Here is a 14,847-nt window from a genome sequence, read left to right as displayed (position 1 = left end):
TGCTATAACTGTCCTTCTGGTACTTCTAGTAATAAACTCCTTTAGAATTGAATGAATTCCAAACTAAGTTGTGTTATAGCCATGCTTCAGTAAATTGTAAAGCAAATACTACTTAAATCTTTATTTTGAGAAGTGTCAGTGCAAACTGAAAATTTGTATTATCAGCAACATAATTTTAATTAACCTGTGAATGCTGTCAATAACACTGTTCACAAATTATATATATATATAAAATCATATATATAATATAAATATAATTTTATAATCACTTCTTCCTTTAGTGCTTTATTACTCTAGCTACCACAAAATCAAGATTCTTTGAGAAGCACATCTTACTCTCCTCAAAGTAAGCAAGATTTTGAAAAATACCACATAGTATATTTTGATACTACTAACAGCATAGATAGACTTTTTTGCCCTTCATAGGAAAGGCCTTATTTAACAATAACTTCAATTATGCATTCTAAAACTCATCTTTCTTTTCATTTATTTTATCTTCATGGGCTCTGGCCATAAAAAAAGAATATCAGTGATGTCATCTTTAAGGGTTTTCATTTTTATTTCATTGTATAAACTGGTTACATTAGCATCCTTCATGTTTCTCAATCTATATGCCTCTATACTGTCATACCCAAAATAAATAGGCACTTGACAGTGTCATTACTATTTTCCAAGTACACAGGGGGGGAAAAGCCCACTTTTTTGGAGAATAACTAAATCAAGGACATCATGTTCCTTTTTTTATGATAAATGCTGATTTTACACTAAAAAGCTAGTCCTTCATTTCAAACGACTGAATAAGGCAGAACTTAAAAAAGAATTCCAACTGTTTAAATTTAGGGGTACTGAAAAAACTACAATCCAAAAATATTCTGGTTGTAGGTCACAAATTTTCATTTTATTGTGAACTGGTTGAAATTCCTTGAGGTTAAAACTTTTAGCTAAGGTATTTAGTTCTTTTAAGAAAGGTAAACTAATGCTGACAGCTATATTCACCATAGATACACTGCTTCCTTTAACAGAATGAATGCTTTCAGTTGTATTAGTACCAATTAAAGATGGTGTTGTATATTTTATTTTTTTTAAGTTATGTGATATAACTTATATAAGTTTAGTGATAAAAGAAATACTGAAATGTCCCCCACTTTGTCTCACTTCTTTATACGTAGATTTGATCTATTCCCTCTACCCTTTTATATTGGGTTTTTGTATGTGTCTATGTCTGCGTATTTGGACACAAAATAGAGGCTACCTAAGTAAGAACTATACTCTCTTACCTTAAGTTGTTTTGTTGTTTTGGGAGGGAAGGTATGCTCAAGTATATGTGGACCTTAGTCCCAGCTAGTCTGGGACTATCCAGCAGTTCTACTTACCAGTCCTAGCTTACATGCTAGACTTCCATTTGTTGTCACTCACCTATCCACTCTCGCCAATTCAAGTGGTACTACTTTCCAGTATTTTTTTTTTTTGCTTGTTCCTTTCCACATGGTATTTCTTTGCTGTGCTGCACTAAGTTTTTCCTTGAGGGTTGTAGCTAGAGCATTGATTACACCCACATGACAGCTAAAATAAGAAAGCCTAAAGCAGACTTTGATACCCCAGGACTACTCTACTTTCTATCCTACTGCTTTGGGATACCATGTAAAATCTCAATTATTGTATAAAGTTATTAGGACCCACCAAATATCTACTGGCAAGTCAGTATATACTAATTTTAATATTTTCAGGTACAATATTCGTTCCAAAAATGATAAATGAAGAATGGAAATGTTTTTTCCTACCTACCCATCCGTCATGCAGCTATACTTGTTTGAAGGACAGTCAGAGATGTTGCTTTTTGTCCTACTTGTCCTTTAGGTGAGCTGGGAATGAGGATGGTAAGAGGAAAGCACAGTTGTTCTTTCTGATCAAAAACTCTCTGAAGTATATAACACTATTGACCACCCTTTCCTTCTTGAAGTCCTTCTCTAAGTTTCAATACTTCTCCACCTACCTCTTTGGCTATTGTCCTTCTATCTCTTTTCTATAGCTCTCCTTCCTCCTCCCTTTCCTTCTATCTTCTAAATATAGATTTCCCTTCAGCCTCTGTCCTAAGTCCGCCTCTCCCCTCTTTTTTAATAATCTTACTCATTCTCATGCTTCAGCTATTACTTTTAGACAGACAACTCCTAAATCTATGCTTCTAGTCCTGATGTCTTCCCTGAGCTCACCCAGCTACCTACCTGCCACCTCCAACTTCATGTCCAATTAGCAGCTCAAGTTCTACAAGCATAAAACCAAATCAATCCATAATTTTAAAAGAAGCAAAAAACTTGCTTTTCTTTCTAATTTCCCCATTTCTTTTAGAGGAAAACAATTTTCTCAAGTCACTCAGACTCAAAAACTCAGTCATCTTTGACCATTTTCCCTCTCTTGCTCATCTCTGCCATCCTTCAACTAGCCAGTCCTACAGTTCTTTTATGATTTTACCTCCACAATCTCTCTCCAAACCATTTTTCCCTTCCATTTCTACAGCCGTCAGCTTCTCTGCACTATTACAACCTGGCCTCAGTTCTTTCTCCACTCAAATCCATTCTACACATTGTCATCAAATTAATTTTTCTAATGCATAGCTCTATTCAATTACTTCCCTGCTCAAAAACCTTCAATGACCCTCCATTCCCTATCAAATAAAACCCAAACTCCTTGGCATGACATTTAAGGCCTCAATTCTGAACCACTCTATTCTACCTTTCTACTCTTATCCCACTTTAGTCTGCTTCGTAGGGTACTTTATACCCTAGCCATACTAGACTACACACTATTCTTGACATCAGCCTGTCTTCTGCTAACTTTCTTTGTACCATTTTTTATGTCTGCAATGTGCTATCCCCAGATCTCCATTTATTGAAATCCTACCCTTCTTTCAAGGCTCATCTCGAATGTCACCACCCCCGTGACTTGCCTGACAGACATTATGTGTCCCTCTTCTGAATTCTATTAGTATTTTGTTTATTCCTCACCTACAATATTATAACTGATTTCTATAACTGTGTACATATTTATTTTCCCTCACTAGGCTGAAAACTTTCTAAGAAGGACCATGTTGTGTATACTTGTATGGCAGTGCCCTTGTAGATAACTGGAACTCAATAAATGGTTAACTTCAAATGCATGAAAAAACACATGAAAATGATGAGTCCCTCAGTGATAACTAGTCCTATCAAGAGATAGTTAGGCAGGCAATAATACTTCTGTTTTCCTCACACTTTTAAAACTGTAGATTTAATTTAATTTTGTCATGGCAGGATTAGCAACCAGGCTACAGAGGTGAAGGGACATTACAATATGACAGCACATTAATCCTCTATCCCACCCAAGGCAGGAGCAAAACCAAACAAATAGCAGCTTCCTGGAAATTGAATTTCTGTTATCCAGATGTCAAAGATGTAATACCCCAATTACACAAACTATTGCCAGTGAAGCATGCCAGCAAATATGCAATGTAAATGGGGTGAGCACAGAGCTACAAAACTGCACAGTCAGCATCTGGCTCTGTGAGTGAGTGATAATTAGCACTGTGTGTAGACACTAATAAACATTTATGTCTGAAATTACAACTTTTAGCAATGTTAATAAGGGATATATTGGCAATCTGTAAAATAAAAGGTCTTGAAAAGAATGTCATACATTAAGCAATGGCAGACATTTCCCGTTCTTGCACAATCTTTTTTTTTCCCTAATTGCAAATGGCCACGCTGTTTTGCTCAGAAATTAATCGACATAAGAACCTACCTAAAAAAATGGGTTGTGTCTCTTTGGCCTCTCCATTAACATCATTGCAGAAGTCAGAAACCTTATATATCTCATGGTGATAATCTAGAAGAGAAATAACCAAAAATTAGAATTGTAATGACATGGAAGATATAAAAAGGTACTGAACACTAGAGTCTTATTACATATGGTATTAAAACTTTACAGTTTAATTTATAATTATAATTTTTAAAAATCAAATTAACCACAGAATACAAACTCTATAGCAGCATCCAAAAACTTTACCAGTATTTTTGAAAGTATACAAATCAGAAATATTTCACAGATGTTTGAGAATATCTTTGCCTGACTTGACTGTGTCAATTTTCACTGACAAGTATGTCAACATGAAAGTCCAGATGCTGTTCTAAAGCTCAGCAAGCACATTCATAATCAAGAGGGAAAGTGTGCTGCATCCCAGGTAATAAAAGTCTTTTACATTTAACTTTTCAACTAAATTTGTATAGGGTACATTAACAGCATTCCCAATATTTAACTACAACATACTTAATTTTAACAGTTAATACTGAAAAAATACTGGGAATTAAAGACAGTCTAAAAGGAAGCCCATATGAAAAATACTAGAATTTGAATAAGGAAGCCAGGGTCTCATCTTTCACACAAGGGTATCTTTTGCATTCAGCTACTGCACTTTAATATGCAGTGGCTTATTTTCTGAAAATGCACCTGCATAGCTGAGAAAAGAATCAGACTCAGAATTTGTTTTAAAACTTGCTATGTCAATCAAACTTAAAAATACAGTATTTCACTATCCTCTCTTTAGAGGCTCATGTGGTTTTGATATGGTCCCTACAAATTGAAATCACCTAAATATCTACCTTAAATGTAGGCTTCTTTTTACATTCATGCCTTTTGGGGGCTTTGGACATTAGAGGACAATACCTACACAACTACTCTCATTTTCAAGATACAGTAATAAGTTATCTGAGAATAGAAAAAATGGAAGTAATATATATTCTTCATTGAATCAAACCCCCCAAAATATTGTCTATGGAGAAACTTTTAAAAGTTCAAGTAACTGAGCAATCAACTCTGTTGAGCAAAATTATAAAGAAACAAAAAGATAAGAACCTAATATTTTGAACAGGCACAGTGACTGATAACCCCTTTCACCAAATTCTATCCACTTGCTCAGTTTAAATCACTTTAAATGGGAAGGAGAAAGCATATAATCAAATGAATTTTCAAACAAACTAAGAGTAGGCTTTATTTGCTCCACACTAACATTTAGCTTACCTGGGGTTTAATTAGAAAAAAAACAAAAACAACACCATGTTATTTTCAAATAGCCCTCTACTTTTCATTAGTCTTTATGATAACTTTTTTTAATTGTTAAAACCGTTGGTTTGCTCCCAACCCCAATAGTCCATAAAACATCAGAGGAAAAACAGACTGGTTCTGGGTTTCTGTGTTTGTTAAAATCTAAGATTGATTCAAAAGGGAGTTTTAAGGAAAAAATATGTTCTGAACTCTGAAAATATAAATGTGACATTACACTGTACTAATCACCCGCTTTGGATTTAACAAGGCACAAAGTAGTTAACAGATATATCTTATTATTTTGCCTTGGGCTTTTTTTCTCAGTCTTTTCTAAGCCAAATAAGAAAAATAAAGATTGTAATAAGTAACTCATCCTCAACTGACAAGCTGTTTCCCTGTCCTACTACCCTCCCCCTCCAAATAACCTAAATCCAAACAGTTGAGATATACACCTGTTAAATTGAGAGATTTGATGGAATTTTTAAAAATTGATTTTACCAGATGCATAATTCCTTTAAAAACACCTTTTCCTAAACCAATCACACAGCCAAACAAGTTAGATAACAACAATTCTTCCTTATGCATGAGCACTGCTTTTTCCTCCGAATTTAAAAAAATTAAACACCAAAACCTTTCATACTCCGGGGGGGGGGGGGGGAATTGGCCATAAGGACAGGAATCATTCACCACTAAAATGGAATAGTAACCACCCCACTTCCCAAACCTGACCACAGTAGTTGAATGCACAAGAAGGCTCTTTGCTCCCTAAGTGTCATTGTTTGCTAATTTCCTGATTTGCTTTTTGGGCTGTTTACGTTCAATAACATCCTGCCTCGCCCCCACCCCCTTCACAATACAACTTTATTTTGTGTACAGCGGTCTCGCTGCCAAGGATCAACACTAACCCCCCCCCTCAACCCCAGCCCTCCCCTCCCCCCCAAAAAAACCACCCTCGCTTTAGAGCGGGTCTTTTTTAAAAAACGCTTTTTAAAGATACAGTTACTGACTTGAAAATATACAATTGCATTGACAAATAACAACGGAGGGTAAGGGAAATGACAAGGGAGGGGGCGAGAGGAGCTTGGAGAGCGCTGGTGGCTGGGGAGATGTTTACACCACGATAAAGTCCCTTCTCCCAGTCTCTGGCACCCACCCGAGAGAAGCCCCCTTGCCCCTCTCCATCTCTCTCTCTCTCTCTCTCTCTCTCTCTCTCTCTCTCTCTCTCTCTCTCTCTCTCTCTCCTCTTTCTCTCTTTCTATTCTCTTCTTACCTTGGTTCACCAGTTTGAAGCTTTGGGATTTCCTGCTTCTTTTCCTCTCGGAGAACTCCATGGTGCTCGGGAGAAGGAAGGAGGAAGGGAATGTGGCAGGGGGGAGAGAGAAGGAGAGACAGAGAGAGAGGGAGGAACAGGGGGAGGGAGAGGAGGAGGAGGAGGAGGTGCAGGAGGAGGAGGAGGAGGAGGAGGAGGAGGAGGAGGAGGAGGAGGAGGAGGAGGCGGTGGCGGCGGCTCTTGTCACCCGGCCGCAGCAGCCGCCGCCAGGAGGACCAAGGTCCGTCTCTCGAATCAGCAGGAATGATAATTATAAGAATGATTTCAACGAATAAAATCAATCCGGCCCCCGGGGTGATTTCGGACCCGGGCGTGGGCGGGGCTGGAGGCTTCCCCGGGAGAAGTTGCCACTTTGCTCTAGCCCCCCCACCCCCACCTCCCGGCCCCGCACCCCCGGCCCCCGGCCCGAAGAAAAGGCGAGAAAGCCGCCGAGCCCGGGCCCCGCCGCCCTCCGCCACAACTTTCGGCCGGGGCCGGACTTGGCCCGGGGCTGGCCCCGGGAGCTGAGGGTTGGGAAGGGGGCGGGCAGGCGCCGGGCGCTCTTTCCCTGCTCCTTCCCCGAGAGGCGGCAGCGGCGGCGCGAGGGCGGCGATGGGCGGCCGGGGAGGCGGCGGCGGCGGTAGGTCGGGTCGGGCCGGGAGGAGCAGGCGGCGGCGGCGGCAGAGAGGGGGGGAGCCGGGTCAGAGGCGCTCGCTACCCCCCCGCCGGGGCGGGAGGAGGGAAGGAGCGGAGGAGGGAGCGCCCGCGCTGCCTGGGACCCCGGTGCCACCTGCTGGGGGGAGCCAGCCCTCGCACCGGCGCCCCGGGCCGCCCCCCCTCCCCGCCTCCGCCATCCCCCTGGGGGCCGGACTGAGGGAACCAGTCGAGCCCGCCGGCCGCTCCCCGGGCTCGGCCCCCGGCCCCACGCCATCCCGAGGAGGCGGAGGCCGCACGGGCAGACGGACCCACGGACCGACTGACTGACGGACTGAGCAGATTCCCGCGAGCCGCGGCCGCCGCGCGCTCACGCTTTTGGTCCGCGCTCCCGCCCTCCCAGTCCCCCCCCCCTCCTCCAGCCCCGCGCGCGTCGCCGCAGCCGGCCCGGGGCTCGGGGCTCGCTGGGGGGATGGGGGGGGGCAGGGGCTTCCTTCCCCCCGGCTTTGGAGAGTGTTACCCAGGGCATTCTCCACCACCACTCCCCCACACACACCCCTGGCCTGGGAGCTCTCTGGGGAGCCTCCCCCCTCCACGGACAGGATCCTGCTTGTTCTTTTTCCTTCGAGACCCCAAGTCTTTGGGGTTCCTCCCTGTTATCTACTCCAGTCCTGGGAGGTTGATATGCCCCGTCACCCCCAAACCACCTCCCACTCTCCAATTCCTGAACCAGGGAGACCCTATTTTAAGCCACTGTTAGAGATAAACTCTCCCGTCCACAAATAGTACGTATGCAATGAACCAACACTCTTGAGAAGGGCAGAGAGCATTGACGCTGAGCCCCGAATGTCGATGACAGATCTCGTAGGGGTGGCCCCGGAATTTGGAGAACACGTGTGGATTGAGGGTCGTCCTGAGAAAACTTGTCATCCCAGAGGTTCTGCTTTAGCTGTCTCCATTGCCTCTTTAAGAAGGAAATCCCTAAGGCAAATGCAAAAGACTGACTTAATGATATCAAAATAAAAGGAATAAACAATAAGCATTTCATTACACTTATTATGGGCATCTCTAAGGAGCACAGAGCACATCAAGGACACTGTTTGTTTCTTCTTCATAACATCCTCTGGGAGAAAGGGAAAAAATGATCGTATACCTCTTGGGATGTGCAGCTACTGTGGTACAGTAGTGAAGACCATTGAAGGTGGAGTCAAAGGACTTGTATTCAAATTCCAGCTCTGTGATATCTTAGACCGTCCAATCCAACAAATCCAATAAACATTTATTAAAGAACCTACAATATGCTAAGCACTGCAGACACAATAAAAAGACAATCCCTGCCCTCAACGAGCTCACAATCTAAAGGGAGAATACACAAAAGGAGACAGGAAAGGGGAGAGGATGGCGGGTGGGAAGATGTCACAACCTCCCTGGATCAGTTTCCTCTTCCGAAAAAGGAGAGGTTAGACTAAATAGATAACCTCTGTGATCCCTCCTAGATTTGTAGTCATTTCCTATGAAGCTTTTAAGTGGAGGGAATCGGGGGCAGCTAGGTGGCGCAGTGGATAGAACACCGGCCCTGGAGTCAGGAGTACCTGAGTTCAAATCCGGCCTCAAACACTTAACACTTACTAGCTGTGTGACCCTGGGCAAGTCACTTAACCCCAATTGCCTCAATAAAAAAAAATTTAAGTGGAGGGAATCGTTGGGCTACAATAGGGGGTGTCCCCAAAGGCTTAGTGCAATTTGAAACTGAACCAAGTCTTTTGAGACACCAGGAATAACAAATCCATGGTGACCTTAAAGACTAGTGAGGATTGGAAAACATGGTGAGTGGTAGTAGCGCCATATTTCACTTGGACCCCACCCAATGAGACGATACTGGTGGTGTCAAACTCCTATAGAAGAAGGTTATAAAAAGATCCCTGCTGCATATTGACTTAGAAAAAGACAACATACTCTATGATCTATTGTACTTTTATTTATATTGTTAAATATTCCCTAATTATGTTTTCATCTAATTCTCCTCTAAGATACTCAGGAGTGTCAATCTGTTTGATACCTGATTGACAATTGCCCATGTTTTAGTTCCTTCCTTCCCTGCTTTAGTGGCTTGCCATAGCGGAAGAATAGGTAGTCCTGTGGCCAGACTACAGGTAATCACCGTCTCTGCACTTTTTGGCAAGCAGGCAATCTGTTGTCGGGACATGCTTGCTACCTTAGCAAGATTCTACCACACTTTATTAAAAGCAGGTTTGGTGAATACTTATGAAGTAAAGCAGTGATCAATATGAGCCAGTATGGGTTAATAAATAATAATTCCCATCAAACTAACCTTAATTCATTTATGACAGGTCTATTAAATTTATACAGAAGAATTCTGTAGGCATCATATAGCATATTTCAGTGAGACACTTAAGTGAGAGAACCTCTCAATTGGGATAAATCTCAAGTCCTGTACTGGGAATAAAAATTACCTGTACAAACACAGAATGGGAGAGATAGGACTAAATAATTTATATAAAAATGAGCTGGGGAGTTTAGTGGACTTCCAACTCCATATGAGTTTACAGTGTGACTTAATCCCCCATGCCCCCAAATAACTCATGGAATCTGAAATTACATTAAGAAAAGCTTATTCTATATATAGAACAGGGGTTCTAAACCTGGGGTCTGTGAACTTTTAAAAAAATATTTTAGTAACAGTATGCTTTCAAAAATATTTTGAAAAGGGGTCCCTAAGTTTCACCAGACTGGCAGCAGGACTATGATATATAAAAGGTTGAGAAGCTCTGGTCTAGAATGAGGGGAGGTTATGTCCTTCCCCCTCTTCCTGTTTCAGTTCAAAAAGTATTTATTAGGCACCTACTATGTAGCAGGTACTGTGCCGGTTGCTGGAAATATAAAAACAAAATATTGTGCCTGCCTTCAAAGTTTCTATATTACTAGGGGGGGAAATATGTACATAGATAAATGAATACAAAATATGTATAAAATAATTTATTTTGGGAGGAGCACTACCTGGTTGAAGCAGGAATGACCTCTTCTAAGAGGCCATCCTTGACTAACACCTTCATCGGAACTTGATTCTAAGAAGAGTAGCTAGGTGGAAGTGGATAGAACTCTAAGCTTGAAATCAGAAAGACTCATCTTCATGAGTTCAAATCTGGCCTCTGACCCTGGGCAAGTCACTTAACCCTATTTGCCTCAATTTCCTCATCTGTAAAATGAGCTGGAAAAGAAAATGGCAAACCACTCCAATATCTCTGCTGAGAAAACCGTAAGGGTCGGATGTGACAGAGTCAACTAAACAACAAAAGATTTTAAGAGCAGTGGTACAGAGGAAGAGCTTTGGAGACACCAGCGGCAGCCTGACTGAGGTGGGAGAGGAAATGTCATTGGATTACACACAAGGATTGCTTTCAGTTTTGAGCACCACTTATAGGAATCTAGGACAAAGCCAATGCATAGAAGGGAAATCAGTATGGTAAGAAAATTCAAGACTTGCCATAGACTAAAGAATTTTGAGATGGTTAATCCGGAGAGGAAACAATGTATGGATGACACAACAGTAATCTTCAGGTTTTTAAAGGGCTTTCATATAGAAGGGGTGCTCAGTGTGTTATGTTTTGTTCAAGAGGGCAGTTGAGTGATAGGAATTTCAAAAAGGAAAAATTAGGTTCAATGGAAGAACAAAATTCCTAACAATTATAGCTATCCAAAAATTGCATGACCTACCTTGGAATGTAATGAATCCACCATTCCTATAAGTCTTATTTGTGAGTGTAATATTAGGTCTTTAACCCTTCAGACCAAATCCATATTGTACTAAATCTATTCTTGTCTTTCTTTTGCTTTCTTTCCTCTACTCTCCCTTTTTTCCTCTCTGACCACCCTAAATTGAAAATCTTAGTACTTAAAAGTACTAATTCTTAGTACTCAACTTTGCCTTTTTAAAGCTTTTAAAAATCTCTACCCAAAACAAAGTTGAGAAACAGATTGACTAAAGAACATGTAGGAATTTTAATGCCTGTGAATATAAAATGAGGTTTTATTACACTTAAACTATGATGAAATCATTGAAGTTGTCATACCAAGAAGCAAAACCCTAGGGAAGCTATTAACAAATTAGCACTTCCAGTTCAAGTGTGAATATGAATTCCACTTACCATAGAGAATATTATATGTGTAGTTAAGAATAAAAGCCAAATATAATAGCAGAATGGTTTGGACAATTCAGCTGGATTTCCCTTGACTCTTTTGTCTGACAAGAGACACAGGACTAGAATATGGCTAAGGAATGATCCACTGTCTGTGGACCATTATTCTGAAAAGGTAGACCACAGATTCAACATTCATATCAAATCAACAAATAATTGTTAAAAAAAAAAAAAACTTCTTCATACAAGGCCTGTTTAAAAAAAAAAATAACATGCATAGGGGCAGCTAGGTGGCACAGTGGATAAAGCACCTGAGTTCAAATCTGGCCTCAGACACTTGACACTTACTAGCTGTATGACCCTGGGCAAGTCACTTAATCCCCATGGCCCTGCCCCCCCCCCCAAAATAACATGCAGACTTTGGGTTTTAGCAAGAAATAATTATTTAAATCAGAATAACTTTAAACTGAAAAAGAAAGGGGAAGGAGAAAATATCCTATGTATTTCCACCAAGATAAATATCATAGAGAATAAGTACAATGTAATAATAATAATAATAAGTAGCACTTGTAGTAGCTCATGTTTATGTAGTATTTTAAGATTTTCAAAGTGCCCAATATATTACCACCATTGATCTTCACAACAACCCTGGTATGTATTTGCTATTTCCATTTTACAGATGAAGAAGTTGAGGCTCAGATAAATAATTTATCCAGGGTCATACAGCTAGAAAGTGTCTGAGATAATGTCTAAACCCAGGTGTCTAGTGACACCTATAAGTTTATAGGAGGCAAAAGCCAGTGAAGTAAAGTTGCAGTAATTAATTCAATAGCCTCAGTTGTCTATAAATAAATGTTCAAAATATGAATAACAAATGGAATTAACTAACAAAAGGATCCTAATGAAAGAAGGCAAATGTGATGTCATAGATATCACTGACACATGAACTTATGAAGTTAATTTTTTTATACCTGTTGAAAATTAAATATAGTTTCAATACCCATCCTCCTACAATATAATAAACAGGTCAGAGACATCAATAATATCTCCTACAATTTGTTCACCTAGATCAGAGAAGGCTATTTCTGCCTCTCCTACCAGAAGTAGGTACCTCACAGAAACCAGAACAGAGAATGGATAGGAAAAACATAATAAATTCAATTTCTTTTGTCCCAAGAAGAAAGAACCATGATCACGTGGAAACCCCCCTCCTAAAAAGGGGGGTCAGGGACTCCCTCCTTCTGAGGGTATATAAGGTTTTTATTTTGCTTGTTTTCTGTCCACTGGTTACAGGGAGTTTGTCAGTTACACATCAACCCAAAAGCAAATACTGTAACAAGAATGAATGTAACAGGGGGCAGCTAGGAGGCACAGTGTATAGAGCACTGGCATTCAGGGGGACCTGAGTTCAAATCTGGCCTCAGACACTTGACACTTACTAGCTCTGTGACCCTGGTCAAGTCACTTAACCCTCATTGCCCTGAAAAAAAAAAAAAAAGAATGGACATAACAGAAGCATCATTATAAGATTACAGGATTCCAAAAAGGGGTTTGGCAAGGATGAGGACTTTGAGATGTCCAGCATAAGATAGGGACTTGCTATCCTTAGGAAAAAGAAGTTACCAGGTAGGGTCTTTTATCTGCTAGCTATCTGGGTTCAGTTTGGAGCTCAGTTGAAGGACATTTTTTTCCTATTAACCCAGGATTTCATTAAAAAAAAAAATACTTTTGGATAAGGCACCTCCATCAAATCCAGGCAATCCATACATTCATATGAGCACACCCAAGTATAAGACTTTATCTTCAGTCCTATTATGTTTTGTCTTCTTAGGTTCAAGCCAGTACCATGGTCCTTCAAGGGTTTTTTGGATACTGATATTGTCATCTGACAGTCTACCTTAGCACTTTTTTTTCGCATGTATGAAGTTGACAAACATGCCATCTCTACCTATATCTGAGTCAGTGATATCAATGTTAAATAGCTCATGGCCAAGCATAGATCCTGAAAGTTGTTGTTTGTCCTTCATTCTTGAAGAGGACCATGACATCAGGGTGATGTCATGACTTGCACTGAATTGGATTTAAGTGAGGGAGGGCTGTGCAAGGTCACCAACCTCACTCTCTCCTCCAGAGCCATCTGGGTCCAGTGGCAAGATATACATCAGGACAACTGAAAATGGTCCTGGGTGTTTAAAGCAATTGGGGTTAAGTGACTTGCCCAGACTCACCTCTGGGTGACCTAGTAAGTGTCTGAAGTGAGATTTGAACTCAGGTCCTCCCAACTTCAGGACCAGTGATCTATCCATTACACCATCTAGCTGATCCTGAAGGTACTTTTCCTGGAGATCTCTTTCTAAATCTGCATCAAACCATTAAGGTCTATTTGGTGTCTGGTGATTTAAATAATTTAAAATCTGCCTAATTGTATTCTCACATAGCCCAAAAGATGGAGATCTTTTATTAGAACAGATCAAAAGCCTGGCAGAAAAACATGGAATAATAGTAATGAGAAATTTCAATTATTTGGACATCTGATGGAGCTCTTCATGCCAAAAAGCAGAACAGCTAATAATTTCTTGACTTTCTTTAATGATCATTTTATTCTCCAAAAAGTGGAGGAAACCACAGAAGGAAATTATATTCTGCTTCTGATTTCAACCCATAAGGAGAATCTGGTTGGTAAGGTGACAATGATCAGAACCTTCAGAGAGGGAAGTCACAGTTCCATTTTATAATTTGTGGTAGAGAAAAGGAAAGCTGAGAATAATCTGACATGTGTCCTAGATTTGGGGGGAGCAGATTTCACAGGTAAAAGAATATTTCACAGGATCTTCACAGAAAAAAAAGAATAGATGGGATCCCATGGAACAAAGTATTAATAGAGAGAGAGGAGAGAAAGAGGAGAAAGACAGAGACACAGAAAAGGAGACAGACAGACATAGATGCAGAGAAAGACAAAAACAGATAAAGGGACATAAACAGAAAAACACCATCCTCCAGAAAAGGTAAAGTGGGTCTAGGGTTGCTAAGAAAGCAAATTACCATTTTTTGATGACTGGATTTCAGAAGAAAGCCATTGTCTCTAGAAGAACAGAGTGGAGTTAATGGAAAAGAAAGCTTTTGCTTTTATCTAGCATTTGCACAGGGAGGCCTCTTGGTCTAAGGGGTGATTGACTGTTCCACTACCCTTGCTCAGCAGCTCCACCTGGTAGCCACATGCAGAAATAGAGGCAAGGGCAGATAATAGAAGATGACTAAAAAATGTGGTATAGGGGGCAGCTAGGTGGTGCAGTGGATAAAGCACCAACCCTGAATTCAGGAGTACCTGAGTTCAAATCCAGCCTCAGACACTTAACCCCCACTGCCCTGCAAAAGAGAAATTAAGTGAGGCTGAATAAAGCTAAGGATATCAAGAAAGTTTTTTTGCTCCCAGTTTTTTAGGTTTTTATTTGGTTGGTTTTTTGCTATATAGGGAAGAATCAATTAATAATCATTTATTAAGTGCCTGCTATGTTCCAAGCACTGTGCTGGGGATATAAAGACAAAAAACAATGAAGGCAAATTCAACAAATAAAGTTTATCTATATTTTAGCAAGCAGTTTTGATTCTTTCAGAAAATATGGAGAGATGGGGTAGACGATAGTACAATTAGGT

General features: G+C 40.6%; 1 protein-coding gene across 4 annotated transcripts in view; it reads right to left on the bottom strand.

Moving 5' to 3' along the window:
* BEND7 (BEN domain containing 7) overlaps positions 1-6,484 on the bottom strand; it is a 138,536-nt gene extending 132,052 nt beyond the window's left edge. For 2 of the 4 annotated variants that reach the window (XM_043965190.1, XM_043965191.1), the window contains exons 1-2: positions 6,344-6,484; positions 3,775-3,858 (exon numbers count right to left, since the gene is read on the bottom strand). In XM_043965190.1, coding sequence (XP_043821125.1) covers positions 3,775-3,858; positions 6,344-6,404 — 145 coding nt within the window. In that variant the 5' untranslated portion in view covers positions 6,405-6,484. Of the gene's footprint in view, positions 1-1,781; positions 1,863-3,774; positions 3,859-6,343 lie in introns of all 4 variants that reach the window. The other 2 variants (XM_043965193.1, XM_043965192.1) reach the window with 2 other exon arrangements.
* Positions 6,485-14,847: the final 8,363 nt, after the last annotated feature.

Source organism: Dromiciops gliroides, chromosome 5 (assembly GCF_019393635.1).
Source record: "Dromiciops gliroides isolate mDroGli1 chromosome 5, mDroGli1.pri, whole genome shotgun sequence".
In the NCBI taxonomy this organism is placed as follows: domain Eukaryota; kingdom Metazoa; phylum Chordata; class Mammalia; order Microbiotheria; family Microbiotheriidae; genus Dromiciops; species Dromiciops gliroides.
This window is presented reverse-complemented; position numbering and strand designations above follow the sequence as displayed.